This window comes from Haliaeetus albicilla, chromosome 9 (genome assembly GCF_947461875.1).
Source record: "Haliaeetus albicilla chromosome 9, bHalAlb1.1, whole genome shotgun sequence".
NCBI lineage: Eukaryota > Metazoa > Chordata > Aves > Accipitriformes > Accipitridae > Haliaeetus > Haliaeetus albicilla.
The window spans coordinates 42021224-42049219 of NC_091491.1; the positions used below are offsets into that span (position 1 = coordinate 42021224).

Below are 27996 nucleotides of genomic sequence, written 5' to 3' on the forward strand. Positions count from 1 at the left end.
CCAAACAATAACCATAAATAATAAATAACTTTATTAAAGAATTACAGTTTCAGATGCTTCTACATAGAACAGTTTCTTTTGCGTTACATTTTAGAACATTGTTTTGCATAACAAAGTAGTCTGTATCGAATATTAGCCTCTTTCCACTATAATTTTAAAACCATAGTATGTAGTTGTTTCATTGATTACACGTACGTATCATGGTTTTTTATCTCAGTAAAGCATAGACAAAAATCCGACAAAAATGCTATTTTCTGTTAAATAGCAGTGCTTCTCAAATCAAGGATTTCTGAAGTTAAACAGCAGGAAAGTTTTTTGTGTTCTATTACTGGGAGGTTTAAGTGCCATACCTGGAAAATGCCTCCACAGCCTTACATTCTCAATGACGTTTATTGCAAAATGGATGTTGCCTTCAGGGTACGGAAGATCAGGCCCTAGAGTTGTACTCTTACTTTATAAGGAGAGCAAAAGCATCCTTTAGACTTGGGGTTCTGGCAGACATCCTCTGCCAGGCTTGACTGATCCCACGCTGTTTCAGCCTGTCCTTCTGTCAGAGGTTGCTATCCCTGTATCAGGGGTGGCAGAAGTGTACACGTCTGCTCTAGAACACACCCTGCCTATTAAAGTAAACCATCTCTTACCTTGGCTGCTCGTAGAATGGTTCAACAGCACAAACTTATTGCCACTAGTATTTGCTCCAGTAATAGAAAGAGACCACTGCATTAAACAAGCAAAGAAACAATTGTCTTTCCCTTGTCAGAGTTCAACAGAAGTACTTTTGATTACTTTTGCACATTAATAAACATAGAATTAAATAATCTGGGGCATCTGCAGAAAGAAGTGATTTAAAGGCCATTGCCTTTTTAGCCGAACAAGTATTAATCTTACCAAATATATTTTCTTTTATAAATAGTGCCTTTTTTTTTTTTAAGGCTGCACTATTATGTTTTAGCCTTGAAATATACGCTATAGTGCTAATGCTAGTGTTACAGTCTACAGAAATCACTTACACTATGACATGGGGATCAATTCTGCATAACAAAACAGCATACAAACTTAACGCTTCTAAAACAAAGACCTTTCCTGTTCTCAGTCACACAATTGGCTTCTGTAGCACACCAGACTCTTTAACCAAACAACAACAACAACACGGGAGATCAAGTGTTGGATTTCAGATCGTTCTACATCCACTAAAAACAGGACACAAAAGAATACGAACAAATCTCAGCTAAGGGGGGAAATGGTTTCCTGTATGCAGGGCTCTTCTAGCTTTTTAGAGCAGAATGGTGTAATCATTTGTTATCCAGTTAAACTACTGCCTACTCAACCAATGTCTCCCACATATTTTTCTGATTAATAGTTACAGCTGAGTTTGAGGACACAGTGGTATTATTACAGAATAATTAAAAGCTACTACAGAGAATCTTCAAGAATGAAAAATAATGGGCCACCTCCAAAGGAAATATCCAAAGGATCAAAAAATACAAAATTGACAGTCTAGGCACAGAAAATAAGAGATGCAAGCACAGCTTATGAACATAACAACGCTAATAAACTAAAATTTGTTTGAAGTATCTGCCATTTTAGTATTTCCTCTCACTTTACGTCATGTTAAAGCAAGGTGAATCTCGGGATCGTGTAACAATTTACAGTATGATTTTAAAGCAAGATTATATATAATGGCTATTTAATTTCTATTAATTGCAGTAGCACCTAGAAAATTAATAATTATTTCAGCCACACAAAATAAAAAGATAATTTACTTTCTGCGCAAGTTACAGAGTGTGGGAAAAAGTAGTTGCATTACAAGGCTTAATAAAAAGTCTTGTAACTGAGACTGGTGCAGTTGTAGCAGAAAAAAATCTTGCAAATGAAAGCTTTTTTTAAAATTTTTTTAAACAGAATTAGTGATAATCCATTAAAGTGCTTTTAAGTGGAAAGTTGGAAAGTTGCTGGTTTTTTAACTTACTGAAACTAGATGGTTTAACCAAGGGTCTGAAATTTTAAAGAACATAAAGTTGTCAAGAGATGGGAGTAGCAAGCCACGCTAATACTTACTAAAACAAAGAACAGAAATTGGTCATATATGTGTGTATACTTATAACATAAGCAATGCAGCACCATTATGTTCTCTGAAGAAACTCCATCCAAATGGAGAATGGAAGCAATTTATTTTTTGCTGCTTTTGATGGGGACATGTGTTCCTTTCACATTGAGATTCTCCAAAGAAACTCTGGGCTCCCTGGAACCTGCAAGCGCAAGTGGTTTCTCTCTGAAACAAAGAACAACAAAAATCACAACCACCATACGATATGGGGGTGGGGAATATACATTTTGTTAATTGCTTATGTGGAGGTATAGTTATTTTAGTTGTAAGACAGATGAGAGTCTCCCTCCAAAACTACTTCCATTGTTACCACCATAGAGTTGGACTGTTTCCTTATCTTGCACACTCAATGAGGAGAAAGAGACAGTGTAGTTTGAAAACTGAAATTGAAGGTGAAGTAGCCTCTGTAATAAACCTCTAGAAGTGCTGGAGAGAAAGTGCACTGTGTAGTTTACAGAAGAGGAGTACTTCCCTTCTGTAGCATTCTCTACCAAACATGCCACTGATAAAGGTGTCACAATTTCCACTGAAACGATGTCAACAGGAGAGGAAAAAACCTGAAGCTTAGCAGATGGCAGTCTGTGCAGGGGAGCACCTGCGTTTACAGATAAACTCCTCATTCCTACACAGACTTCCTGATTTTAAGATTAGAAGAGGTCTCATTTGAAATCTAACCCTGAAAAGAGGGGTGTGTCTGTCTCCAACTACATGGAAGGTGCCTTTCCCTTTACCCAAGAGAACAGATCAACCTACTCTTCATTAAGGATTGTACCTTAATGCAACTAACCCAGTTTAATGACTGTGGGAGCAGCGACAACATTTGAACATAGTTGAGCTAAAAGCACTGGCATATTTCTCTAGAAAAAACACTCACCATTTTAGCCTAATGATTAATTAATTTTCAAAGTAAAAAACCTAAATTTTGAAGAAATTTAGTCTAACAAAAATACTGCCTTACACTGTAGCATCATGAGGAAAGGAGGAATAAACCATGCAATTTCTCCTCAGATTGCCAGTAAGCATTGTTTGTTCAGAATGAATTTTCATTCTGCTGCTAGTATTTCTTTATTCTGGTAGGAAACTATTTTTACCTCCTTACTTCCTTGGGTATGTGATGAATACTTCTGTATTTTGGAGCTTCTAAAGTGGATCTAGTTCTAGATGGCTTGAACTTCATAATCTCTTTCTGCCACTCTTCATCAAAGGTCTGGGCCTCAGCTGAAAAACAGTTGAAGTTTACTTTTTAATAAATGCAAATGAGATAGGAAAAAACATGTAACGAAAATCGGGTTTTTTGAACGGTATTTTTTAAACTTGTGGTCCATGATTCTCCACATGGCCTGCAAACTATTTCTGTAGCTTTTTTACAGGGGCTCTGTAAGAGACAACTAAAAGCTTAGTGCCAGTAGGCTTATGTTTGGAAGATAAAAATAAAAAACCCTGAAAGACACTGTGTTGTAAAAGCATATGCAGGTTTTAACCACAGATCTCTTACATATGTATTTTATATATTAGCCACAGCAAATAGTAAAATTCTGTTAAAAGTTTGTTTGAAACCATAAAGTATAATTAAAAGTATTTTCAAATATGAGCAGCTATTGTACAAGCAAACAGTACCAACTGCATTATAACACAACATTTTCACATCTAACTGGTTACTTTAACTTAGGTTGTCCAAATCTGTATCAACTAAGGAAACTTGATTTGTAGACTTTCAGACTGTCTGAAAAACAGTCCCTTTTAAGATGTGTCAAGCTGGAACTTCAAAATTGGTATGTGAAACAACAGTGTAAAGCCCATTAGAAAACTGCACAAAAAGACATACTTTCATCCAGGTTGATGAATTCTTGGTTCATTTCTTCATCACCAGTCTTGCTGTTCTTTGACTTTTTAATGACATGGGCACGATCGTGAATATGATGACCAATAGCCATTTTTTCCAGTCCACTTTCAGAATCCTTAAGTGCTTTTCTTGTCTCCTTAACCTATATAAAAAAGGGAAGTAAATGTCCCTCCAACCAAAAAATAGACGTTAAGAAAAGTTAAAAAAAAAAAAAAAAAAATCCAATTTTCTTCCCCAAAGGTTTTGTATCTTTCTTTTGAAAAAGTTAAGTTTTACAGGCTTTTCCAGTTGTCTCATTTACTGTATTGGCTGAAAATACACCAACAAAGCACAGATCAAGTCTATTTTCTTTCTGCCAACAGACAGGAGGGTTAAACAAGAACACCTAAAGCTCCTTAAGTAACGTACATACTGGATATTAATTGTTGGGGAAAAAAAAGCCTAGTCTAAATATACTACATGCAGACAAGTCTTCAACATTCTCCTTGACAACAGAACGAGTAACAGCCGATGCCAATATTCTCAGCATGAAGGGACAACTAATTACTAGGTTGTCATGTTGACTAGCTTGAAACCCAGGCAACCACTTAACACTGTGTTCATAGGTATATTATTAGAACCTTTTTGATAACTGAGTGTCTGCTTGAGCTTGAACATATCCCACAGCCAATCATGCTCAACGGCCTTTACTGCTCACATATAGTCTTTCATGAACCTCGCTTCAGGGTTCAAATTCAAATTCAAATTTCTTAGCAGAATTAGATGCAACAGCTGCAAGGAAGTCAATGAAAGGGCATCTTCATCTGAAGCGTTACGTAAGCATTTACAAGTGCATGAGTAAAGGGGATGATTTGAAGCCATGTTCTGCATAAATAGACTGCCTCTTGCTGTCTTATATTTTAGACAGAATTTTAAATGTACAAGAAGAGGATTAATTATAGCAAAGAGAAAGACATTGGAAACTGTCTTGAAGAATCAGCTGTTCTGGCACTCCGTTTTTCCAGTCTTTGATAGGCATACAATTTATTTAGATGTATACTTAGAAGCATACAAATTACAAGGAAGAAAACAGCACTTTAGCTTAAGAAGCCTTTAATATAGAGCAATATTTAAACAGGCATATATTTTTCTAAATTATAAGCGTAACTGTCTCCAGTAAAAAGAACCTGAAGGAAGCTGTGGTTTGGTATAGATGAACATAAAATTCCAATAATTACATACCACCTTTTTGCTGCATCTCGGGACTACTTACACCTCCTGGAGCTGTGCGTGTCTGAGCTGAAGCTTGGAAAACTTTTGGTGGTTCATCCCCTATTTTGGAGTATGTCATCACAGAGGAGGAGCTGAATGTGTGTGCATCTGGATGGATGGACAGGTCATCCTACAAGCAATGTAGACTTCTTTATTAATAAAAGTTAAAACTTGCGGATAAAAGGTACTACTTACATTCTGATACTATCTTATCATTATGAAAAAGAATACCCCTCTGACAAATTAACCCTCAGTCCTGGCACCATAGATATGCCCTGTTGGGAAGAGACCTTGGCATTTGATATGCCCTCACTCTTGGCCTAGCCTTGTCCGGCCACAGGTCTCCCCATGCCAGGAAACACAATAACAAGTAAAAAGCATGGGCAGCAGTTTTTTGCCCTGGCATAGTTTAGTAATGAAGATGAACCTGTAACATCAGTCTTGCCACATACAGTATATAATAAGGTGTGTAAAGAGTTCAGGTGAAATAAGACTTGAGCAACAGTGGTTACAAGCCATTTTACAAGGCCAGTAAAACACAGTACATAGATATACTCAGCAACACTTAATAGACACTAGCGTTATCTTCAAAGGCTGTGAAGAAAGAAGAAAGAAGCAGCACTGAAAATAAAACCAGAGGGAAGTTATATGGAGGGTGGCATTTAGGTGTTTGTGGGTTTGTTGTTTTTAAGTGTACAGTAACACTTTAAACTGCTCCTCCACTTAAGGTGCCAGCTCTAGCAACAGCCAGAGACCAGATAACTTGCAGCAGTTCTAACCCCCAGAGAATCAAGCTTATGTTCAAAGTACTGTTGTTTGCAAATAATCAGTGACAGCATAGAGAATTACAACCACGATATAGTCAGGGGGGCGGGGGGATAAATTCTTACTATCTGCTTGAGACTAGTAACCTGTTTCTTGGCAGGACTTTCTGAGTAATATTTTAAACAACTGTCATTCTCCAATATAATTAATTTTAGAACAAATTTTTAAAAACTTACAAATTTTCTTTGCATTTCCAGCATACTGTTTCTCATATTTGACATCATCCTGTCCATTGCAAAAAAAGGTTCCCCAAAATCTGCATCCTGCTAAAAGAAAAGACATTAAAATTAAAACACAGTCTTCTGACTCTTCAAGTTCTGAAGCTGTTCTTTTACATGCATTTTTTAATGCAAATCAGACCATCAAAAAGGTTTCCACAGACTGCAATTCATAGACATAGACAAGCCAAAAATGCATCTTTTCAAATGAAAAATTGAAAGCTATCACGGGGAGCTTGATTATTAAGTTGGAGATACTGGAAAGACGGAATTGAAAGATTTGACACTCAAATGTCAAAATAAGCTCACACTGTGGCCAATTTACAAGAATACTATATTCATATACCATCTAACCTAACTAGCTTCTGCTGTAAAAAGTACTAGATGACCCTCCATGCCTCATAATCTATTGAAGATCAAATTATCTCTATTATGCAAATCCTTTAATGCATATGGAATCACACTGAAAATGCATCCCAGCAGACATAGCTGTTCCTTTGCAAAAGTAGCGTACATTACTTGTAAAAGGGCAGCATGGAAAAAATCAGAGAACCGTAACTTGGTATTTTAATGGCAGCTTAATTGCTTGATGCTATAGATGTATTCAACAAAACATTCATTTGTTATTTTTACATGAAAGCAGAAGATCCAGTGTTGCACAGAGGATAGATACTAAGACAGGTTTACATACACAGAATTTTATTAATAGGATCTGTAGCTGATGGCATATACTGACCATACTGATGAAAGCTACCTTTGGAAGAAAACAAAACAAAAAAATAGAGAGACAGGGAGACAGAAAGTAGGGAAAGGGTGAGCTCTCCTAAATGACCATCTGGGAAGACAGCAATGCTGTCCCAAATGAGCATCCTCCTCTGGGCTCCTCTCCAGTGCAGCAGGTGGTGATGATAAAGATGATTTTCACCATCCCTTTCCTCTCCTACTAGGAGCTTTTCCTCAGGACCCATTCAAACTCCCTACCAGGCTGCCTGGTTTCTGACACGAGCAGCTCTGGTTGGAGTAAGCTAGTTAAGAGCAAACACCACGTGCTGGTGGTTGGTGAGCTTCTAGACACGCGCATGCCTAGCAGCTTCCCAGGAAAGCTACTATGCTACCACCACACTCTGGTCCACAGGTACGAGGCTGTGAGAATAGCGGGGAAAAATGCTCCCAGGGGCTCTGTGAAACCCAGCAGCTTTGGCAAGAGGCAGGCTGCTGGGTTGCACATAGCAGCCCTTTGCACTACTAAGGTGCTATGAAACACCAGGATGCTAATTAGAATAGCGAACATCCCATGTTCCTCCAACTACTGGGAACATCAGAATTGGCTATGTATTTAAAAGTTTAAAAATAAAATCTGCAGTTCAAGCACAAAACTAAGTAAAATTCAAATATAGAAAATCTTCCATTTTTTTCTTGAGTAGCAAGAAATGTGAATCCCTAAGGGCTATCAAAACCTATGGACTATAATTATAGACAATTTAGGGTATCAAATAATTGCAAGTGTCAGTAACTCCAAAAAACTGCTTCCTACAGGTAGAAGTCTAGACATTGACCAATGACATTACATAGTAATCAGCTGTACCTATGGAATTACATGCCATAGATTGTGGCAGGGGAGTAAACCATAGCCTGTGCAGTTAATAGCAAAAGACCTTTGATTAGCTAATACACTTTTTGCATACAGCAAGTTGCCAATTTGTGCCTCTGGAAGAGATAATTAAACAAGTTATAATTTTAGATCTGAAAATTCAAAGACCCATGCTTATATTTATCTGTTCTGCAAGTGAGAGCCACTCTCTAAGCTACTGGTTTTCAATCTGAGGACTCTTTAAAGCCTTCCAAAGGCAGCAAAAAGCTCCATGAGGGTCATAACAATAAACTTCTTTTTCCTTAAGTACTTTTAACAGATCTTTTACAAGATATTCCAGATCCCCAAACAACTGAAGCTGAAAACCACTGCAAGCCTAGTTCCAGTGAAAATTCTGTCTCCCGGAGCTGGCTTGTCTTAGCTGTGACCAGTGTTACAGGTCTTATGGGTATCACAGACAGACACACACACACTCCAAGCCGCGAGTGTCCATCTACAGGCAGCACTCAGTTTGGAGTCTCTCTCCATGGATTATTTAATTCATATCCATCAGAGATCAAGCACCAAGGGATACATCGCCACGTAGAAAAGCCAGCTGCTTAGTAACTTTTCCAATCTTGATAACAGTGTATTTAGTCTACCCCGGCATTTTCATTTAATAAGGGGGGGGGGGGGGGGGAATCTTTCTTGAATTACATTGTTCTATCTAAACACCAACGAAAGCAGTTTGCAAGCACACTGAGACTAGCCTTTGTCCATGCTTTAGTTATGCAGACAGTATGCACATACTAGCAAGAGCTACAAGGACTATTGCTCCTGGGATACTAACCACTCTACCAAAGCCTGCAAAGGGCATGAGGGAGCAGCTTGTTGCCTGGAAGAAAAAGGACCAGCATCTTTTAGTTATTATACCTGTTACCAGACACAGCAGAAGTAACTTTCATATACAGCACTTTCATACACAGCAGGTGATATTAAACATCTCTGATCAAATAAAAACAGTCACTCAAGAGGACTTTGGCAATTTATAGTGTGCTACAACAATATAATACAAAGTAGTCTCTGGGTATATAGAAGTAATATATTTATACTAATGATATTGGAAAGCAATAGCTGTCACCACATTTAATAAGTCATGTTCATATGTATGTACTAGAAGCGCTTAAAGCTAGAAGTTGAGAAACATTTGTATACCATAGCAACCTTAGTACCAAAATTACTTAAAACATGGCACAGTGCTTCAGAGATCACCAGCTTCTCTGAAAACACTTCATTCTACTCATGCAACAGAACCCCATTGCTGAAAGTTGATTAAAATCAACAAATCAATAGTCCCTTTAATGTAAATTTATGTAATTAAATTTCAGAAGGCTGGCATACAATTTTAGAGCTTAAAAAAAATTAAGTGATGCAGCTGACTTGTAGAACATAGAGTGCTTGTGAACAAGAGATTAATGTAAATATGAAAGATATTTCTCTGAAATATCCATACATCCCTTGCGATAAACAAAATGAAGTCTAACTTGTCAGCAGTTTCAAAGGTCGCTGCAAAGAAGTTCTAGGTAAATCTATCATCATATACAGAACCAACCAAAGACAAATCCCCCATGAGCAAATTATATTCTTCTGCAGTTGTATAAATAGATGTAGCTATAAACACTGGCAAGTACAGTTCCTGTTTGACCAACTGATATTGAATATCCCTATATGACAGGGCAATGAGATGCTGGAAAACACATTGATGTTTCCAGGAAACTAAGATTGGAGAGTTATATAGAAGCCTACCTAAAGAGAGGCTGGTTAGACAGAAGCACCAAGCACTTTACAATAACTAAGTACAAAGAGAAGGAATTATCTGATTCTTGAATACCTTTATGAACTCTTTCAAACTGCAATTCTGTCTGATATGTAGTGACAGAAAAGAATAATACTTTTATATTTATATATATATATATATAAAGTGCAAAAGGATATCCTTGGAAATAAAGTTGTTAGTCATAAAGTTTATAAACTCTGTTTTACAATAGATACTAAAAGCTAATATATAGGACAATCAGATATCCAAACAAAACCGAAGGACAGTATCTCATGTTTTACCCCTTTCCTCCTACTCATATAATTTCTTCCTCCTCCCCTCCCTCCAAGAGGCTAAAAACTGACACTGCAAACCTGCTTGAGAAAGGAAAAGCATTTTCAAATGTGAATGCTATATTGACACACATTAAGTTGTTACAACAAATTCTGTTCTTTGTAAAACAGTTTTAGGCATGCTACAGTTTACTTAAACATAGAATTACAGTGTCAGTAATCAGTATGGGTAATTTTAACAAAGTGTATTTTACAGGGTAGTAAAGAAATCCATCTTTTGCTACATAAAAATCTAATTATTTTAAGCGTTTGAATCATTTCTGGAGGGAAACCAGTAAAAGCAGTTTGAGATTATTACAAGGCTCAAGTAATCAGTGCTGAGTCTTTGACAGCTGACAACTCTTAGGTGAAACATGAGGAACATCAAAAGACACTGGAAAGATTTTAGCAGGTGTGGAATTCTTTTGTGCTTATCAAAATAACGCAGCGCTCTTGTACCTTTAACTTCTTTCTCTAACCACAGATAAAGGTTTTCTATGCCTCACATTTATTCCTCACTGCCAAGAACAAGGGACGCAACTCCTAAGCTATTAGGGTAAGGTTTGACATATTCTTTTTCTAAAGGAAAAAGAAGTCTGATCTGGTTTTAGGCACCTACTGAACCAAGGCCTAAGAATCTGCTTCAGTAGAGGAAAGATCACACCCTAATTAGATTCAGCAGCATCTATATTTGAAACTAACTGGCAACGTATGAGCACAGAGGAAAGAATCTGACAGTTACCCTTTTGACTTGTAGGTGATAGTCTGTGTTTCAGCTATGTTTATTAAGCTCTAAATATCTAGGTTTAAACAACCACCACCAAATCTGGCTGAGTTCCACAAGCCCTTGTACTCTGTCTTGTCTTCCAACTGTTTTTTAAAATCAAATGTGATTCATCAAAGTAAGAGATCATTCAGCTGCAAAATATTTTGCCTGATGGAGCAAAAGGAACCAACTTCAAACATATATCCTTTCTAAACGCAGCAATTAGATAAGGTTTAGCTATAGAAGCGTAAGTTGTTAATTGTTCTGCATGCCCAGAGAGTTGAAAAGATACTTTATGTAAAGCATAGATCATGGCCAACTTCTTAGTTTCAGGTGGTAATTTACAGAAATTCTAGGTTTCATATCAATTTCCCTGATCTTTAATTCTCCCAGTCTTATATTTAGAGGAAACATTAAGAATCAGACCAAATACAGAATGTGAAGCCTTTATTCACAGCTGCAAAGTTGAAACAGGGATTAAAAATATCTGTGTAGATACTATTTAGGTGGCTGAAACACAGCTTTGTGTTAAATCAAACTAACATAAATAACTAGACACAAGATACTAAAGTGCAGTGTGAAGGCATAAATATTTCAAAGTACCTTTTTAAGTAAAGTTAGCATAAAAAGGAAGTAGTAAGTGTTCAGAGAAGGCTCTGTCACTGGACACTTTTAATGCTTTTCTGCAATAGAAACATTTAATACATAATATTTATTAAGTCAAATATTTGATAAATATGTTTAGTTTATTTCATTAAATATTGTATATTCAATGTTCAGTAACACACAGACTTGTTATTAGTCCTAAGAGAAGTTTGTCAGTGCTAGGTAATAGGCCATTAAGGAACCAAGAGAGGTATTATTCACATTTTACTCAGCGATGAAACAATCTGACCAAGGTTGCAATAGCTGAGCCAGGCCTCCGTTTCCACTGGACCGAATTTAACAGAAATGGAAATGTGAAGCCAACTATATTACCAGTAAATGTAAATTCCATATAGCAACCCTTAGAGATTAAGAAAATACTTACTCTGTGATTTCCTCTTAGAGCAACCTGAGAGTCCTGGCGTGCTCTTCGATCTACTGTTCTCTCCCCACCATCTGTTATACTGAGAAATGGATCTCGTCCAAAAGGATCAGAAAAGCTTCTCATCATCTGCCGCATATATTCATGGTGTGCAGCAAAAGGATCGCTGAAAAAGAGGTATTTTGCATAGAAAGTCATTGGGTTTTATTCCAAGCTATGTAAAATGGCTCTAAAATTTTTAAAACTCAATTTTTTAAATCGTTCCATATGGTTCCTTATTCAAATTCTTTATTTTGATAGGACCCAACTGGGCAATCTCCTGTTCCTTACAAACTCTCACTTCTTTCACTTTTCTTTCCATCTCTCAAGTTGGTTGAGTGTTTTAGTTCTTTCGTCTTCTCAGCAATCCTATGCTCTTGGGTGTCCATATTGCTTTTTCTGTTTCCTCATCTTTTCAAAAAATATTCCATCTTTTGCAGCCATCTTTCACTCCAGCCTATGTTTACTATCTGCCAGGAACTATAAAATTAATCTATATTTTATTTATCACTACTTCTACCTCCAACCCCTGATATTAAAAGATTTATTTATTTATTTATTTATTTTCCTCTCCTTTTTTTCACTTTCATCTTCCAAAGCTTAGCATGGTACTACTCACTGAACTCATCATGTCCCACTAGATTTCCCCCCCACATCCCTCAAATTTATTTTGCTGGCCACTCCCATTCTACTTTTCATCCTCCTTGACCCACATGCTCTAAAAACATATACTATCATCTAAATTCAAGCCAGCTCCATCTCCTTTAGTCATCCACTATTCCATCTTTGCCTTCCCTTTCCTCCCCTTCCACAAATCGTGTTCTCGCATCCCTTTTCTCTGCTTAGGAAGAAAGATTCTTACTGCTTTTGTGCTTTCCTGTTAGTTTTCTCCCTTTTCTCCCCTCTTTCTAAACACTCAGCCTCTGTTTCCAAAAACATACAGAATCCCACCAGTAACCCCAAAGCTTGACTTGCAAGTAAAACATTGCTTAAGTTGCTCTCCATTACTACTTACTTAATTCTTTGCATTCTCTAATTTGGACAAGAACTAAATATTTCTGAGGCCAAAAGAAGAGCAAAATACGATTTTGTCAGAAGCACAATATATGATCAGTACTGTTGCCTGTGGTCCAAGGCTACAAGTTATTACTTCATACAAAAACCATGCTTCATTTCTACCCTTCATCTCCTGTCTAATTTTCCCCTTTGCCATTCTGCTGAAAGCCACTTTATTAACATTAACAGTCATTTCCCAGGTATGTTTACTTCAATTTAATAGCACCTTGTCTTCCTTCCTATCAATTTCCTGGCACTCCCCAGACACATCACACCCTCATTCTCTCCAGGACACCGCAGCCCTTCCCGTGACATCTCACGCGTCCATGAAGACAAGCTTCAGGTTTTTCCTCTGACTTCTTCCATACCCAATCACCTCTTGAAAGTTTCCTGAACAGCTTTTCTATTCTCCCCACCCCTTATCTCCAGTCCCATGAAAACTAGTTTCCACACCACGTGGCCACTTTGATCTCTTCGCTTTGTACTCTCTTGTGCCACAGTTGCATTTAATTTTTTTTTTTCCTTTTAAGTGATGATGAAATAAGGTTACAAACATAACGCTGGATTAATTTTCAAACAAGATTTTTTAACACAATATCCCTTTAAGCTTTGCACAGACTTAACTCACTCCAGTGCAAAGAGAGCTTTATAGTTTAGAAGTAGTTTTACCACTGTCATTAAGCAGACCCTAATCTACCCCACTCACATGACTGCTAGCTTTAACTTCAGTCCTAATGCGATAAGCAGCTCGCACACAGCTAGTGTCCCCTCACTTCTCACAGGATGAAGAACAGATGGAAAAAGTCACTGCACAAGCCAAGATGAGGGAAGCACACAAGCACTACCCCCGTATATGCATACTTCCATCAAATCTATTTTGACACCACAAACTTCAGATGGGTTTGGTTATCAAAACACAAATATGAATTGTATTCCATCAGTAACATGCCTAACAAAATTTCTCCCTGGTCCCTTCCAGTTCAAAAGTAGGACACTCATAAAATACGTTATCTACAACACATCTTAAGCAAAACAAGATTCCATAGATTTCATGTAGCTAAGAAAAATGGCTTGAATTTAGTGCGCATAACATGCTGTAATGTGTCTCTCCTGACATAAAATAATGCTTCATACCTTGTGAAAGTGTCCTTTTTGCCTTATTTCAGTTTCTTTGGCAACTTCTCTTGGCCATTCACCCTCCACTACATCTATCTGATACACTCATACCTGCATCTAAAACTGTGGGGTTTTGTTGTTGTTTTTTAAAAAAATGAAAGGTCTACAAAACAGTTTAGAAATACAGCTTCTCACTATCAGAGACAGGGAAGCAAGATATATACTGTGGAGTGACAGATTTAGGAACAAAAGTGAAGTCTCCGAATTCCCTAGGGACATTTTAGGGAGCCATTCATAAAAAGATCTAGTGTTGTCAAGCCTCGGTATACAATTTCGGTATACCTGAGCAGGGCAAAAACAATGGAAAGTCAACAGAGAATCTGTCTGAAGACAATGCTTCCAAGGAATTAAATCTACCTCGATGGCTCTGATGACTGAAACTCAAACCATAACTACAGAAGGAGTATGTCACCCTTACAAAATATACATATATATATATATGTGTAAAAAACACGTCAAAGTTTCTCCAGTAGAGGATGCAAGATCTTAACTTCTTTGCTCAAATCACAGATTTTATAGGATGGCAACAGGTGTAGAACACTCTAGTTTAATTACCATTGATCACATCTGACAAAATTTGACCTTTCTCAGGGAGGAAAGAAGATACTTTTGATGAGACAGACATGATTTTTGCACACGTTGCACTATTATCACATAAAAATGATGAGGAAAAAGAAAGGGGGCTCTATAAGGGTTCTGCACACAGAATTTGTGCCCTTCACGTGTTAAGCACCATTAAGTTATCTTCAAGATTAAGTCCTGAATAGAGACAAACAATTTATACACTTGTCCATCCACTATTCTGCCGTAACAAAATTTTGCTCAGTAAGTAGCTAATTTGACCTTCATCTGACATTCAGGTGTTTGCAGGGATCAATAAAGTGAACAAAAATGTTCAGCCTCTGAGACTGTTAAGAGTCTTAAACAAGTATGTCTACTGTGTGGAGAAAGAGACATTAAAAAGGCTGATGCTGCTAACACATATGCAAGCAAAGATTTTCACTAAGACGCATCTCACTTAGTAAGTTCTTGTATGATTCAGGCTTAAGCTCCAAAGTTTAAGGCTCAGTGTTCCAGCTGAAACCTTTCACAGTGTTATAGTAAAAGTACAGTGTTACTTCTTATTTCAGTGTACATTTTTGGTCAGTTGAAAAACCAGTGTCCTAGAACAATACATTCAGTTTATTATTTTTGAAAACTGTATGATATATACTTTTTTTTACTTCGGAAGTTATGTAAGCCTGAAGTTGCAGAATCACACTGGCGATAACACCTGGAACAATAAAACAAAAGCTGTGTACTGGTGAATTAAAAACAGAGGCCAACTGCACTTGGCAGAGGAGATGCAGCTTCTGCACCTGTCCAGGCTATTAGGGATGAAACTCAGCTGGGCCTGGGCAGCACTTTGGCTGGCTGACTGACTGGTGCTTCCCCAGGACAGCTGCTCACAGATGGGAGATATTTCTTGTAACCCAGGCACTATTTCCAGTTCAGCAGTCAAAATCTCTCCTTGTGAGGCAACAGAAGCCTATTATTACACTATTTTGGAAGGTAATCTTATCTGAAGTAATAAGCTCATTTCCTTAACTATATGCAAAAGAGATTTACAAGGACGGTGCCAAGAAAATGAATCTCAATATCAGTCTCTCTCTCTCTCATCTCTTTCACACACACTCCCTTTCTCTATCTTCTGCAATCTTTTTTTTCCCCTACAATTTTAAACTGCATCAGTGGCTATAATAAAAATGGATAAATAAAATGAGTAAATAAGAGGAAAGCAACTGGCATTTCAAAAGCACACTACAAATTACTACGAAAAAGACTTAATTTCCATTATTATTTTAATTTCATGCAGAGGATTTGCATAGTGAAGTTTTCTGCACAGTGTATCCTGCAAATAACTGATCAGTTGTTACAATGGTGCGCACATTCCTAGAAACCAAGTGTACTAATCCATCTTGCACAGCTCTAGAAACTGTCCCAGCGCTAGGAACGTGCTTTTGCAGCTAAGCAGTAGATTCTCCTTTAAAAGGTACAAATGCAACCTCAGCTAGAATGTCCTGTAACTAGGAGATACAGTCAACAAACCCACATCACAAGGCCTCATGTGTTACCCTTCCTCGTCCACCCACCAGCATTATCCCTTATCTTTGCTTGTAATGAAGCTCCACGTAGCAGGTACCGTGTCTTTAGAAAAACTAACATCATTCAGGCTCCTCCGAGTTCTCTGATCCCATTCTTACCCGCTACAGATTACAGTTTCTGACAAAAGACATAAATTGGGGCCAGACTGGATACTTCAGCAGTTTTGGCTGTCCCAGCACTCTAGGAGAGCATTTGCATGACACACTACTTACTTTTAGGTTCCAAGGGCAAAAAAAGATTCCCACAGGAAATAAACCGATTTCAGAGTTCAGTACATAGACGTGCTCTACCCCAGGCACTATCATTGTGCTTGTGGCATAGAAACAAAAAAACACATTTGCTGAGCTTAAGCATCAGCATCCACTCTGGAAATCAGTACAAGGAGACAGTTTGCCTTTACTGATCTCACACACAGGTTTGCAAAGTTTTAATGCAAGAATACCTGGTGTTGCCTTTAGCATATGCATCAACAACAGGAGCTCGGAAATGGTCTACAGCAAAAAACACCAAATAAGCCCAGAAAAGCTAGAACATCCAGCACCTGCCCACTTTTTAAGAACCTGAAGAAAAAACAAAATCAAGAAACTCAAACCAATGGAGGTGAAGATTTCTTCTGAGTCAATGTCGCTATGAAATGATGATTAAGTTCTTCCCTGCGCTATGAGACAGTAAAATTTACAAGCATTGCTGAACAGGGGAGCAAGAGACAAGACTCTGGTATATAAAAAAAGATCACTGGCAACAATTTAAACCCCTGCGTAGTTTTAGAGGACGCTGCGCACGGTCGTTTTGTTTCAGGTAACGAGAAGAGCCCGGCTGTGAACCACCCCGGCCGTTAACCCCGCACAGACACGCGTCCTCCAGGGCGACGAGAACCTCGAAGCGCTTCTTCAGGCGGCCGCCTCAGACCCCGACCCGCCACCTCAGACTCGTCACCTCAGACCCCGACCCGCCATCTCAGACCCGTCACCTCAGACCCCGACCCGCCACCTCAGACCCCCCCCCCCCCCCCGACACCTCCCCCCCCCAGCGCTGGAGCCCCAGGGGCCGCCTCCCGCCGGCCTGACCCGGCACCCCGGGGCACGGGGGGGGGGGCCGGCCGGGCCCCTCACCGGAAGAAGGGATCCTCCTCGAAGCATCGCCCCAAGCCCCCGAACATGGCCGCGGCTCCCCGGCGCTCTGAGCGCCCTACCAGCCCCACCGGCCCCTCACGGCGGCGCCCGCTGCCCCACGTGACACCTCCCAGCGCCTCCACTGGTCGCCCGCGGCCGTGACGAAGGCGGCGGGGCGGGGCTCGGGCGGGCGCCGCCGTTGCCGTGGCAACCGGCGGCGCCCGCCGAGCGGCCCCGCTCCAGAAGGTTCGGGCCGGGTCCCGGCGCGGTTCCCCGCGGGGAGCAGCCCCACGCGTGGGGCCCCACGCCGCTCCTCCCCACGCCGCCCCTCGGGCTGCCTCTCCCGAAAGCCCCGTTTTTGCCCGGCGAGGCCCCCGATCCGGCCCGGCCCGGCTTCGGGGAGGGGTGTGCAGGCTCCGGCGGGGAGCAGGCCCGGCCTTCACCTCAGCTCCTGTCAGGCGTTTGCGGGTCGGTGCTCAGGCCGCTTGCCCTGCGGTTGGCAATTTTAAAAATAATTGTGGGTTTTTTCCGGTAGGTGGCAGTAAAATAAAGCGACCGTGGTGTGCGAGGAGGGCCGAGTCCCCTTTCCAGGCGGCTGGGAAGCAGGAGCTTGCCTGAGCGGTGGCACCTCAGTGGAAAGCATCTACGGCCTGTGCTAAAAGCAGCCATAGATAGCTGTTCCAGCAAAATATAGCAGTGAGGGAAAACTGAGGAAGGGGTGGAGGAAGAGTATTCGGCCGCAGTTGCGGGTGGCCATCGCAGCCGTCTGTGGATGAGGATGGCCTTTCGCTCCACACCCGCTAAGCACTCAGAAGGCATATTCGATTTCTGAGGTTTTGCGGTAGTTACCTTCTGGCCAGCAGTTCATTCTGTATTGCTTAACTGTACCGGCTTTGGGAGCGAGAATGGTTAGGATTACTGGTTAAAAAGAAAGGGGAAAAGAGCTCTTTGTCTTCTTGGCAGGAAGAAGCAGCCCCGTGACCAGCTGTAAAGGAGAAACCCCTCAACAAGCCCTGTCGCTGGGCATGGTCGTGAAAGGAAGGTTTCAGTAAAAGAATGGAGCAAATACCCGGGGAGAGCTATCTAGGTCTGCTGAAGAGCAGAGTGGTTGTGAACATGCAGAGGTGCGTATGAGAACTGTGGTTACATATAAACATCCTTCTGAACGAGGACAGTTTGAAAAAAGCAGAGGTATAGGAATCTCACCTTCATTCTTCATAAAATGGGAGAATTGTGGAGAAGAATGTTCATGCGTTTGGAAAAATTCTCCTGGTCTATACGGCAAAGTTTCTCAGAGCTGTGAGCCTGGGGGTTGTTTCCTCTCTTGCATCTGCTGTCGAGAGGCAGGTGAAGGCTCTTCCCTCCTCTCCTCACATTTCTTTCAATATCCCAGTTTTTATGGGAAAGACAGAAAATGCGCCCCAGATAACCAGGTGGGATTAGAGAGCATCAGAGTATTTATGAAAGTAGATCCTTTGTTCCACTAAGATCCATCAAGCCGCAGAAGCAGCTCTGCTGGTATTTGGCCCAAAGTGGAAAACCGCCATAAAAGATGAATGAACTGAGCCTGCAATATTTCTGAAAAATATCAGTAATCGGGTGAGCATTGATTTTGCTGTCTACTGATGTAGACTTCTCTTTAGATCCTAGCAAGTGGTGATATTGCAGCCTTAAGATGCACTCCAAGTTTGAGCAGTTGTTACAGTGAAAACGTTTATACTGACTGACTGGTGGGCAGGGAAGCATGACAGAAAAAGGGTTACCCATTGATTATCCAGGTGAAGTCTGTGAACTGTTTGTACATTTCTGATGAAAGATTAGCAAATAAAACAAATCAGGCAGTAGTCATGGAAGTGAACTCTGCCGCTTTGGGGCTTTTTATAACGAAATCCTGTGCCAGTTATGATGTTATCAAAGAACTTTTTTATTGCTCAGAGACAGAATTCAAGCTTTGTTTCAAACCACACACAAAAATATTACAAACATTATAGTAATATAATCCTCTGCACTGTAGTTAGTCTTTCAATCCGCAGATTTTAAAGCTCGCTAAAACTCCTCTGAAGCTAGGGTGTATTCATACTAGAAACACAACAAGCAGTAGCTTTACCATAGTGATTAGGTCATATACAGTGCTCATTTATTAATCACTTGTCATTATATTTTGATTCATAGACAGGTGCCCTGGATCACTTTGGGTTTTGCTATTATAGCAGTTCATTAATATCCATGACATAGTGTGCTAAAATGTTCACTTACTACTTGCTACAAGCCAGCAAGGTGAATTTTCTTTAACATAATTAGCGCGTCAAGTACAAAATCCTGCAAATTCTTATTGTCCTGGAGCTTCATCTTCTCAAAATGTTTGTTTCGGTATGGTTAACTTGTTTGCAGCCTTCTACCAAAACCTAACTAGGTATTTTTTTACAGAATTTATTTACAGTTTCTGAACACGAATACAAACCAGACTACAAGTTCAGTTAGCACCGCGTAGCCTTTGTATGAATTCAGCCTTGTAAAAAGAAACCTCTTCTGTAAAATAATGAAACAGAAACATGGAGCTTTCCAACAGCTGTTCAGAGTACATCATATCATCGACAGTTTGCTATTAATTTTATGTGGACTCCAACTCCAAATGATGAAATTTCTTTCCAAGTCAGAGGAGATCCAGAGCTGGCTTACTGTGCAGATAACTAAGCAATATGAGTTCCAGTTACTGTTAATTTTTTGGCTGCTACTGGGAAGATGGGCCCCGTTAGAAGTGAGCTCATTATGAGAGGCTCACTAACACGATAAAGTCAGTACTCTATTTGCACAGAGTGATATCTCTAATTGCTCAGGCCTTCTTATGGTTTGTGTCTGCTTGAGTTAGATTTCTTTTGTGTAGATAAAAAGACTTCTGTAAGAAATCACCTCGGTGCTACAGCACTGTCAGTCTGGAGGGCATCTCCAATGAGATTAATGATGTCTGCCTTAATATAAGAAAACTTTGCATAAATGAGATTATGGTTTCTGCTGAAACCTGCCAACTCTTATTCATTTGCAGTAAATATTATCTTTAATTAAAAGTTTTAAGGTAGCTTGTTCCTGAACTAATGAGATCTACAGTGATTTCCCTTAGGAATTAATTTACCTTCTTAATTCTTATTCATTTTGGTGATATGACTATTTAAATCTGATTCAGACTTCAGAGCTTTGTTGAACATATTCATCTAGAACAAAAGGTCATTTTGCCATATTGACGTTTTGTTGGTATTTATAATTCTCTGTTCTCTCTTGATTCCAAAGATAGGTGTTTAGGTTCCTGCCCCAAATATTTTCTACTGACACTTCTGTTCATCTTAACTCTTCATGCTGAGTGGCTCTTTTCCACAGCTATTTCACTTTGGCTTATGTTTTCTGTTCCATCCAGAGTACAAATCAATTATAGTGGCGCTGAAAAAAGATCCTGGTTGTGATCAACGTATTTAGAATAGCACAGCTATGTAAAATGTACTAAAATATGTGGAAAACATTTAGTGCAGTTGCTGAGAAATACAGGAATATTTCTGCCTTTATATCTGGGTAGTCATCAGCTACAGTTTCTCTATGGGGATTATTTTTAACCAATAGGGATGCTTAACACTTGGAGGTGAAAATTGCATTCCTGCATACATGTTTAAATAGGCAAAGTGCCAGCCAGCAACTGGTTTGTGAGAATGAGAGCCAGAACCCATTTTAAGATTGTACAGCAAAGGACAATATTACTAGCTAGATTTTAAAATACGTAATTATATAACTAAATTACAAGGTTCCCTTGTTTTAAAAATAAATACATATCAAAATTAAAAAGTAACATTAAAAAGAAATACCCGGTTTGCATATACAAAGAAGACACCAAAAAAAAAGAAAGAATAAATGGTCCTTAGTTCATTATCAGGAGACGTTTCTGTTGAAATCTAATCTGGATCATGAGACAAGTCTCCTCATTGGTGCTCGAAGATGCCGGGTCTGACACTGATGAAACGTCAGATGGTTTAAAAGTGGGGTAATTGCTCTTATGAAGTAAATGGAACAAGACAGAAGTAAAACTATCTTTCGGTGTTGACCAGAGGTGTTTTTGTTCTTGTCTCTGGTGAAACATAGAATACCTCTTCAGAAGTATACTGTCAGTGTTAAGTAGGTAAGTTGAACCATGTTTTATGTAAGATGCAAACTGAGGAAGATTAATTCCTGCTTTTTATAGGGAGAGAGTTCTGTCTTTTACTGTTATTCCAAGATTTTCCATTCTCCCACCCAAGAACATGTGACGGAAAACATTTCTGTGTACACTCTGAGACTCTCTTTGGACTCTGCATATAGTTAGGAAATATCCTTAAAATCTACTGTTCTGTCTTTGAAGTTGATAAAAAAAACCCAACCAGACTGTTATACATCGACTGCAGGAGACTCCTAACCCTGTACTTGCACCACTGGCGGGTAAGAAGCATGTTTTGTGGCATCAGCAGAGCGTGCGCTGGGACTAGCTATATATAGAATTGTCACCGACTTCTACAAGTTGTTGATAACCTTCCATTTATAACTTACTCGCAGACCAACTTCCTCCCATCACACACAAATTAGAGGATTATCAATAATGTATGAACTAATAAATAATGCTTGCGTGCCGTTGTCAGGGCAACAAATATCATTTAGACTGCAAGAGAGATCCTCATGTTGTGTCAAGTATATTTGAAGTCTTCCACATCTGTAAGGCTTTAGCGAAGTAAAAGAACGAGATTTTTTTGTGTTTCTTTGAGGCAGCTGAAAGAACTGGTGAAGTATATTCTGTTAGATTCACAGAAACGTGAGCGATCTGCTCCCTTTAAAAAAAAAAAATCAATATTTTATTTAGTTTACTTATTTAATAGCTGTTTATGAAATACCAATTTAGGCAATGTAGGAATTGCCAGATTGGATTACCTGGTAAGTCTGCGTGGTGTCCATTGTCTTATTTACGAGTTACCTGGGCTAGATGTTTTGTAAGAAACTACTGGGAAGTGCCCGACAGCTGTGTGTGACACAGCCTGCCCTTGGCCTGTCTCATTGTTGTAATACAAATGCATTTCCAAGACCTGCAGGATAAGCTTTTGTTTCTTTCTAAAAGTATTTGGATGTTACTTTTCGAATCATCTATACAAGCAATAATCCATTTGCGAGTTTCTAAGTTTTTTACTTTAATTACTCCTTGTAGCAATGAATTCTTGAGTTTAATTCTTCATCACATGAAACAGCACTTCTTTTAATCAGCCCTAATTTTGCAACCTTTCCCATTACCTTCTGTTTTTGTTTTTGTTTAGCAGAATGAAAACTGAGGCATATAAATATACATATTCTCATTTTTATAAAAACAACATACCAAAAAACAGTCAAGACCTGGCCCCAGTGGGAGCGTTTATCATTGATTCCAGGATTTGATCCAAAAATAATATTTGTTTAAATGGGCTGCATTGCCATCATGTACAGTAACTATTGATTTATAAAAACTTTGGCAGCGCATGTTAAAGTATTAGGGAGCAGAGAGAGTTTTGTTCCTGAGTTACTTCAGTAATTTGCAGCTATCTCATTTTGCCATTCCCAATGGCCAAACGACCAAAAAATACACACTGAAGATGCTGAAGTTGAACAGTCTTCCCTGAGATGAAGTATTTATTTCTTAAATCCTAGCAACTTCTCTCTGTCACTTGAAGGGAGAGAAAAAAATCATACTCTAGTGTCAACACCATGGCATCCAAGAGGTGTTTTTTTCTTGATGATTGGGGCAAAGCCACTTGGCACTTGCTTTGAAGCTTCCTTCAGCAGTGCATCTGGCTGCAGCACTACATGCAGGACATGACTGACGCCTCTACAACAAACCAGTGCACCAAGAGAAGGACCCTGTTCTACCGGGCTGCCCGCTGGGGACATTTCTCTTACACCCAGGGAGAGTAACAAACGGCTGGCACCAGGAGTAAATGCAGCAAATGTATTCCCGGGGCAAAATCTTTATCAGGTTAATGGTGAAGATTGCCAAAATTGAGCTCAGAATTTGGCCATGGCCTCAAGCTGTACAGTCAGACAAAGAAAAATGCAAAATGTATAGCAACACACACCCAGGGCTATAAATCAGCTAGGCAGCAAGAGCTGCTTGATTTACCCAGCGCCTGCAAAAGCCAATTTCCATAGGAAACTAAAAAACAAGCTTTCCTGTTTCAAGTGGTTTGTACCAGGTGAAGCCAGATTTCTCCACTGTTTAAAATCTGTGACCACAGTTCGGACAGTACTGTGTTTGTTCAAGTAATTGAACTAATTCGAAAGGTCTTGCCTGCCTTAGGCTGTTTGTCTCTAAAACTAAAAACGAATCTTGCTAGTTGAGCAGACGTTATTAAAGCCATATTTAAATTAGTCCTGTAGAAAACAAGAATATTAAATGCACAAGTCATCGCAACATCAAGTTTAGACAGCTCAGAGTGTGACTAGTTCTGCAGGTAAGGCAAGAATTAATTGTCAGTTTTAATTGTCAAGAAGAGTTTTCACTGTTCACCTAAAGAAAAAAAATCCCAGCTTTTATTACACAATTACTTTTTAATTACATTTGTTGCAACCCCTAACTTCCAAAAGCGTAGGAAAATGTTTAGCTCTGTTTACCTAACTATTGAGAACCAGCACAGTGTATTAAAACTCGGTCCTTCTCCTGAACTATTTTGGAAAAAACTAGTAACAGAGCACTTGGGGACTCTGATCAGTTCTGCGCCGTGCGTTTCCATGTACTGCCGAGCAATGTCAGAAGCAAGGTTGAAGGTAATTTGAGAGGACTCAGACAATCAGTGCTCAATCCCCAGTCAGTTCTGTAAGGATCAGCAGTTACTATTTACATTTAAAATGTATTGGCATAAATGAGGTATCCTTACTTCTTACAGTTAAGTTCTTTTACAGGAAGGCTTAAAAATGCAGTGCAATTTCCAGAGGCTTAAGCGTATTTTTATTGGAAGTGGCCTTTTAACAATGTTGTTACAAAGCTGATTACATTCCGTCTGTAACGCTGGCCCAGTGCAGAGTCTTTTGCAAAGGCAGTTTGTTATAAATTGTTCGTAAATGTCAGATAAAAGCATCATTCTACTGCAAGCAACTAGAGGTAGACGTGTAATAACATTTACATTAATATTTTATTTAAATATATATATTCAATTCACATAGTCACCCAGCTCTGTAACTTGTATGAATACTGAAATAAGACGACAATAATTTATAAAAAAACCTCTCTGAAATTCACTGAAAAGGTACCCAAAAAAGCAATTCGACATTTTTACAAATGTTAGCCGTACTTGGTTTCCATTAATAATAGTTAATGAGATTTGTTTATGCCTTCTTTTCAGAACCGTAACATGGAAATCCAGCCGCTGCCTCCAGAGATGTGGAGACCTGCAGTGTCCAGAGGAAGGTGCCTGTCCCTCCCATCATGGCTGTGTTGGTGAGTGAGGGGCAGCACGCCCTTGGGGAGCCAATTTTGTTGAGGAGGGAAGGGAAGAGTCCACTTTTCCTTCCTATAAACTCCCCCGGGGACTGCACCACACAGACAGTAAATATTTGGAGCTTACCTTTTCCAGTGGTATTTTTTATTTGAAAAGATGTAGATTGTAAGGCAACAGGAAACTACGAGACAAACTGCTCTGTCTTGTTGCCGTGACTCCAGCTCTGGTTAGAAGTAAAAAGGCAAATTCAGACTACATGCATCTCATTTCTATGGCCTTTCTAGACAGCCACTGATGTTCAGTGTGACAACTGCTCTGGGACGGCAGAGACATCTAGTGGGAATGAGATTTTTACCATGGCAGCTCAGCAGAGACGACACCTTTTAAACTACAGCCTTTTCAAAATAGTGCGTTCAAAAATGCTGCCCAAGGGCCGAAAGGCTTCTCGTGTCATTACTATCCCTGCAACCATGCAGCCCCTGTCTATATCGTATTTCTGAAGAAGCAAAACGATAGTCAAGCAACGATCTTCATTTTCACCTGGGTTTTAATGGTGGCATAACCATTTCCAGCTGACGAGGTCCACACCTCGATGGGGGGGAGCCTGGCTGGAAACGAAGCACGGCTCAGCGCTGGTGTTAGCACTGAGCTCCCTCCTCCCCTCTCTGGGCTCAGCTTCAACTCCTGCTTCCTTCCAGAAAGAGTAGACATATCGTGTCACATCTCACCCTGGAGCGGCAATTCCAGAGTGACTCAGTGTCTAAGTCTTGCTCCCCAGCGTCACGTAATCCGGCCCAGCCACTGCCACTCTTTTTTCCTAGGCTTTAGCAAAGGAGGGAGATGAGGGGAGGGAACGGTCAGGAAAAAAGAAATTAGGCAATGCTGTACAAAGTCAAAATTACATATGGTGAATATTTTAAATTCTGGAGTAAGAATACTTCTAGCATTGCTTTTTATTACCGCTGCAAGCTGAAGAGTTGCCACGGCCCTGAGTCGTATGTGGATTAAGTCATGGGTTCAAGCTGATCTCTCCTGAAACAGGTTTCTAGAGTTCAAGGATCTCCACTAAAAATAACTTCCTTCTTGTAATGTGACAAATGGAAAACTGTAATCACTGAGAAGGTTGGGTTTGGGTTACTGATGGGAAAATGGCCTTCGGGATCATCCAGTCCTGTGCATATCAGAGCAACTGAAGCAGAAGCAGCAAAATTTGATCTCTTGGTTGGCAGTGTTTTCTTAGATACCATTCTTTTAGTAGCAAAAGTAGTTCTAAAATGTCGCAACAACAACAGTAATAATAACAATAATAATAATAATAATGATAATAATAATTTTAAAACTAAACACAGCTCCTTTTCAAGCAATTGTCATAATCAAAAATAGTTGCGGAGATGCTGGATGACTCAAGAAATCAGAAAAGGCTAGTGAACATTTTACCTAAAAGTTATCAGATCAAAATCACCCTGGTTTGATTTTAATTGACGGTGGCTGTTCAGCAGGCTAAGTGAAATGAGTTTGCTAATGTAATTTCTAGGGGTAGAGGTCTTTGCTGACTACCAGAACTCTGAATGGCTCAAGTTACAGCATTATCTTTTCACTCCTACACGCCATTCGCCTGAGTCAGATTTAAGGTAGTTTGGCATTAGAAGGAACTTTGTGTTAGAGCCGATTATATCAGAGACGCCCTGTCATGAGTCCTGAATGACAAAACCATGTCACTGCTGTCTCTACAGGCTGCAAAACACAACTAAAAGTCTTGTGTTTTACTTGGATAACTAACAAACAGCTGTTTCTTTCCCTTTCTTAACCAGGAATCCATTCCCTTTCACCAGGAGCACAGAAAAAGTGGAAAACAGAACAGCAACAACAAAAACTTTCCATAGGCAAGATTCCTAAATGCTAAATTTGAGAACATCAGAAGACCTTAGAAGCAAAGTAACTAAGAAAGTAGGATTATTTTTGAAAGGTGTCACTCTTTTTTGGATCAGGAGAAGCATGGATTGAGAGTCAGCAATGCATTTTTCTAGGTTAGTGGTGATTAATTTGCACACACTGATAGGGGTTTCATGTCCACATTACGACATAGTTAATTAAATTTGTATCTGGCTGATTAGGCAACACATGCTATCTTTTCTGCAAGCAAAAAGGCCCCACACATGGAATGGTGGAGTGCACATGTATTTGACTACAACCCATTTATAATGTGTCCCAACCTTGTAGAATAATTTTAAGCAGTAAGTTTGTCAAAATTCTCTTTAGTTGTGCATAGCTGGTTACAGAGTGAAGTTTATTTGCGAAGTTGCTGCCTTCTTCCGTATTTTATTTCTGATACTCCAATACCTGCCTACCTTTGACAGGAAAATGAATATCACAGGATGCTATTCAAGTAAAAGCAAAATAACAAAATAGTTTACAGAATTTGAATCAAGAGTGCCGCAGTCTAAACATTTACACTTACAACCCAATGGGTTGGCCTCATACAACCTTTATTTTACTCTACAGGGGCAAACGCAGTGGAACAGCATCTATTTTTGCTGAAGGCTTAAGCTGCGGAATCAGCGATGGCAGGTTCTCGGCAAGGCAGAGCACTGATTCAGCGCCCCTTCGATAAGGCTCAGCTTCGGAAAGCACTGAGCCGCCCTGGCAGTGAATCATGCAAAAGGCCACTCACATCTCAAATGATTGGCGTTTTGAATATCCAGCCTAGCCATACCCAACGAGGGATCCACAAGAAGATTAAAATTCACTTGCAAGACACAACATCTGGCACTGCTAAGGTCGCTAGTCAGCTCCACGTGATCCCTCACCTCCAGGACACACACTTGAGCATCACTGACTTGCTGTAGGCATCTTTAGGAATCTGTATTGGGTGAATCGCAGGTTTGTAACAACAAGGACAGCAAGTTTCCTAATTTGTAACAGATGCTATCTAGATAAAAACTCCATCCTGACAATTCCTTCACCTCCCAAACCCAGTAACTTCATAAACTTCAAGTATGCATAATGACTGTTCAAAGCAGGAATTGAGATAGGGTGACAGCATATAGGGCCTAAAACAGAAAAACCCTCTTCTTCAAGGAACTGTCTCCACAGAGGCACCAGGGCAATAAACAAGTCACGTATTTTATGAAAACTACAGAGTTCTGAGTAATCATTTATTGGTTATGCTGATCACTAATCTGCAACTGGAACTATAAAAATAAACTCTATAATGATTTGCTCTGTGTTTTAACTTATGTTTGGCATA

The 27996-nt window shown here is 39.6% G+C and overlaps 1 protein-coding gene and 1 long non-coding RNA gene across 10 annotated transcripts; one reads left to right on the forward strand and one right to left on the reverse strand.

Moving 5' to 3' along the window:
• Positions 1 to 14: 14 nt before the first annotated feature.
• Positions 15 to 17437, reverse strand: MLF1 (myeloid leukemia factor 1). Of its 7 annotated transcripts, none has more exons than XM_069792867.1 (8): positions 17284 to 17437; positions 11759 to 11921; positions 8665 to 8709; positions 6203 to 6292; positions 5203 to 5331; positions 3933 to 4092; positions 3199 to 3325; positions 15 to 2272 (listed from the first exon to the last, which is right to left on the reverse strand). In XM_069792867.1, the coding sequence occupies exons 1-8, from the start codon at positions 17328 to 17330 to the stop codon at positions 2170 to 2172; spliced, it is 864 nt and encodes a 287-aa protein (XP_069648968.1). In that variant the 5' UTR covers positions 17331 to 17437; the 3' UTR covers positions 15 to 2169. The 7 variants fall into 7 exon arrangements, with proteins under 7 accessions (XP_069648968.1, XP_069648962.1, XP_069648961.1 ...); XM_069792861.1 differs by lacking the exon at positions 17284 to 17437 and adding an exon at positions 13077 to 13250 and having other exon boundaries at positions 6203 to 6289; XM_069792860.1 differs by lacking the exon at positions 17284 to 17437 and adding an exon at positions 13077 to 13250.
• A 59-nt stretch (positions 17438 to 17496) lies between these two features.
• LOC138686913 (uncharacterized) lies at positions 17497 to 27985 on the forward strand. 3 transcript variants are annotated; one of them, XR_011326253.1, is made up of 5 exons: positions 17497 to 17814; positions 18247 to 18407; positions 24654 to 24748; positions 26561 to 26776; positions 27252 to 27985. It is a non-coding gene; the product is annotated as an uncharacterized lncRNA (long non-coding RNA). The 3 variants fall into 3 exon arrangements; XR_011326252.1 differs by having other exon boundaries at positions 17497 to 17778; XR_011326254.1 differs by having other exon boundaries at positions 17497 to 17751.
• Positions 27986 to 27996: the final 11 nt, after the last annotated feature.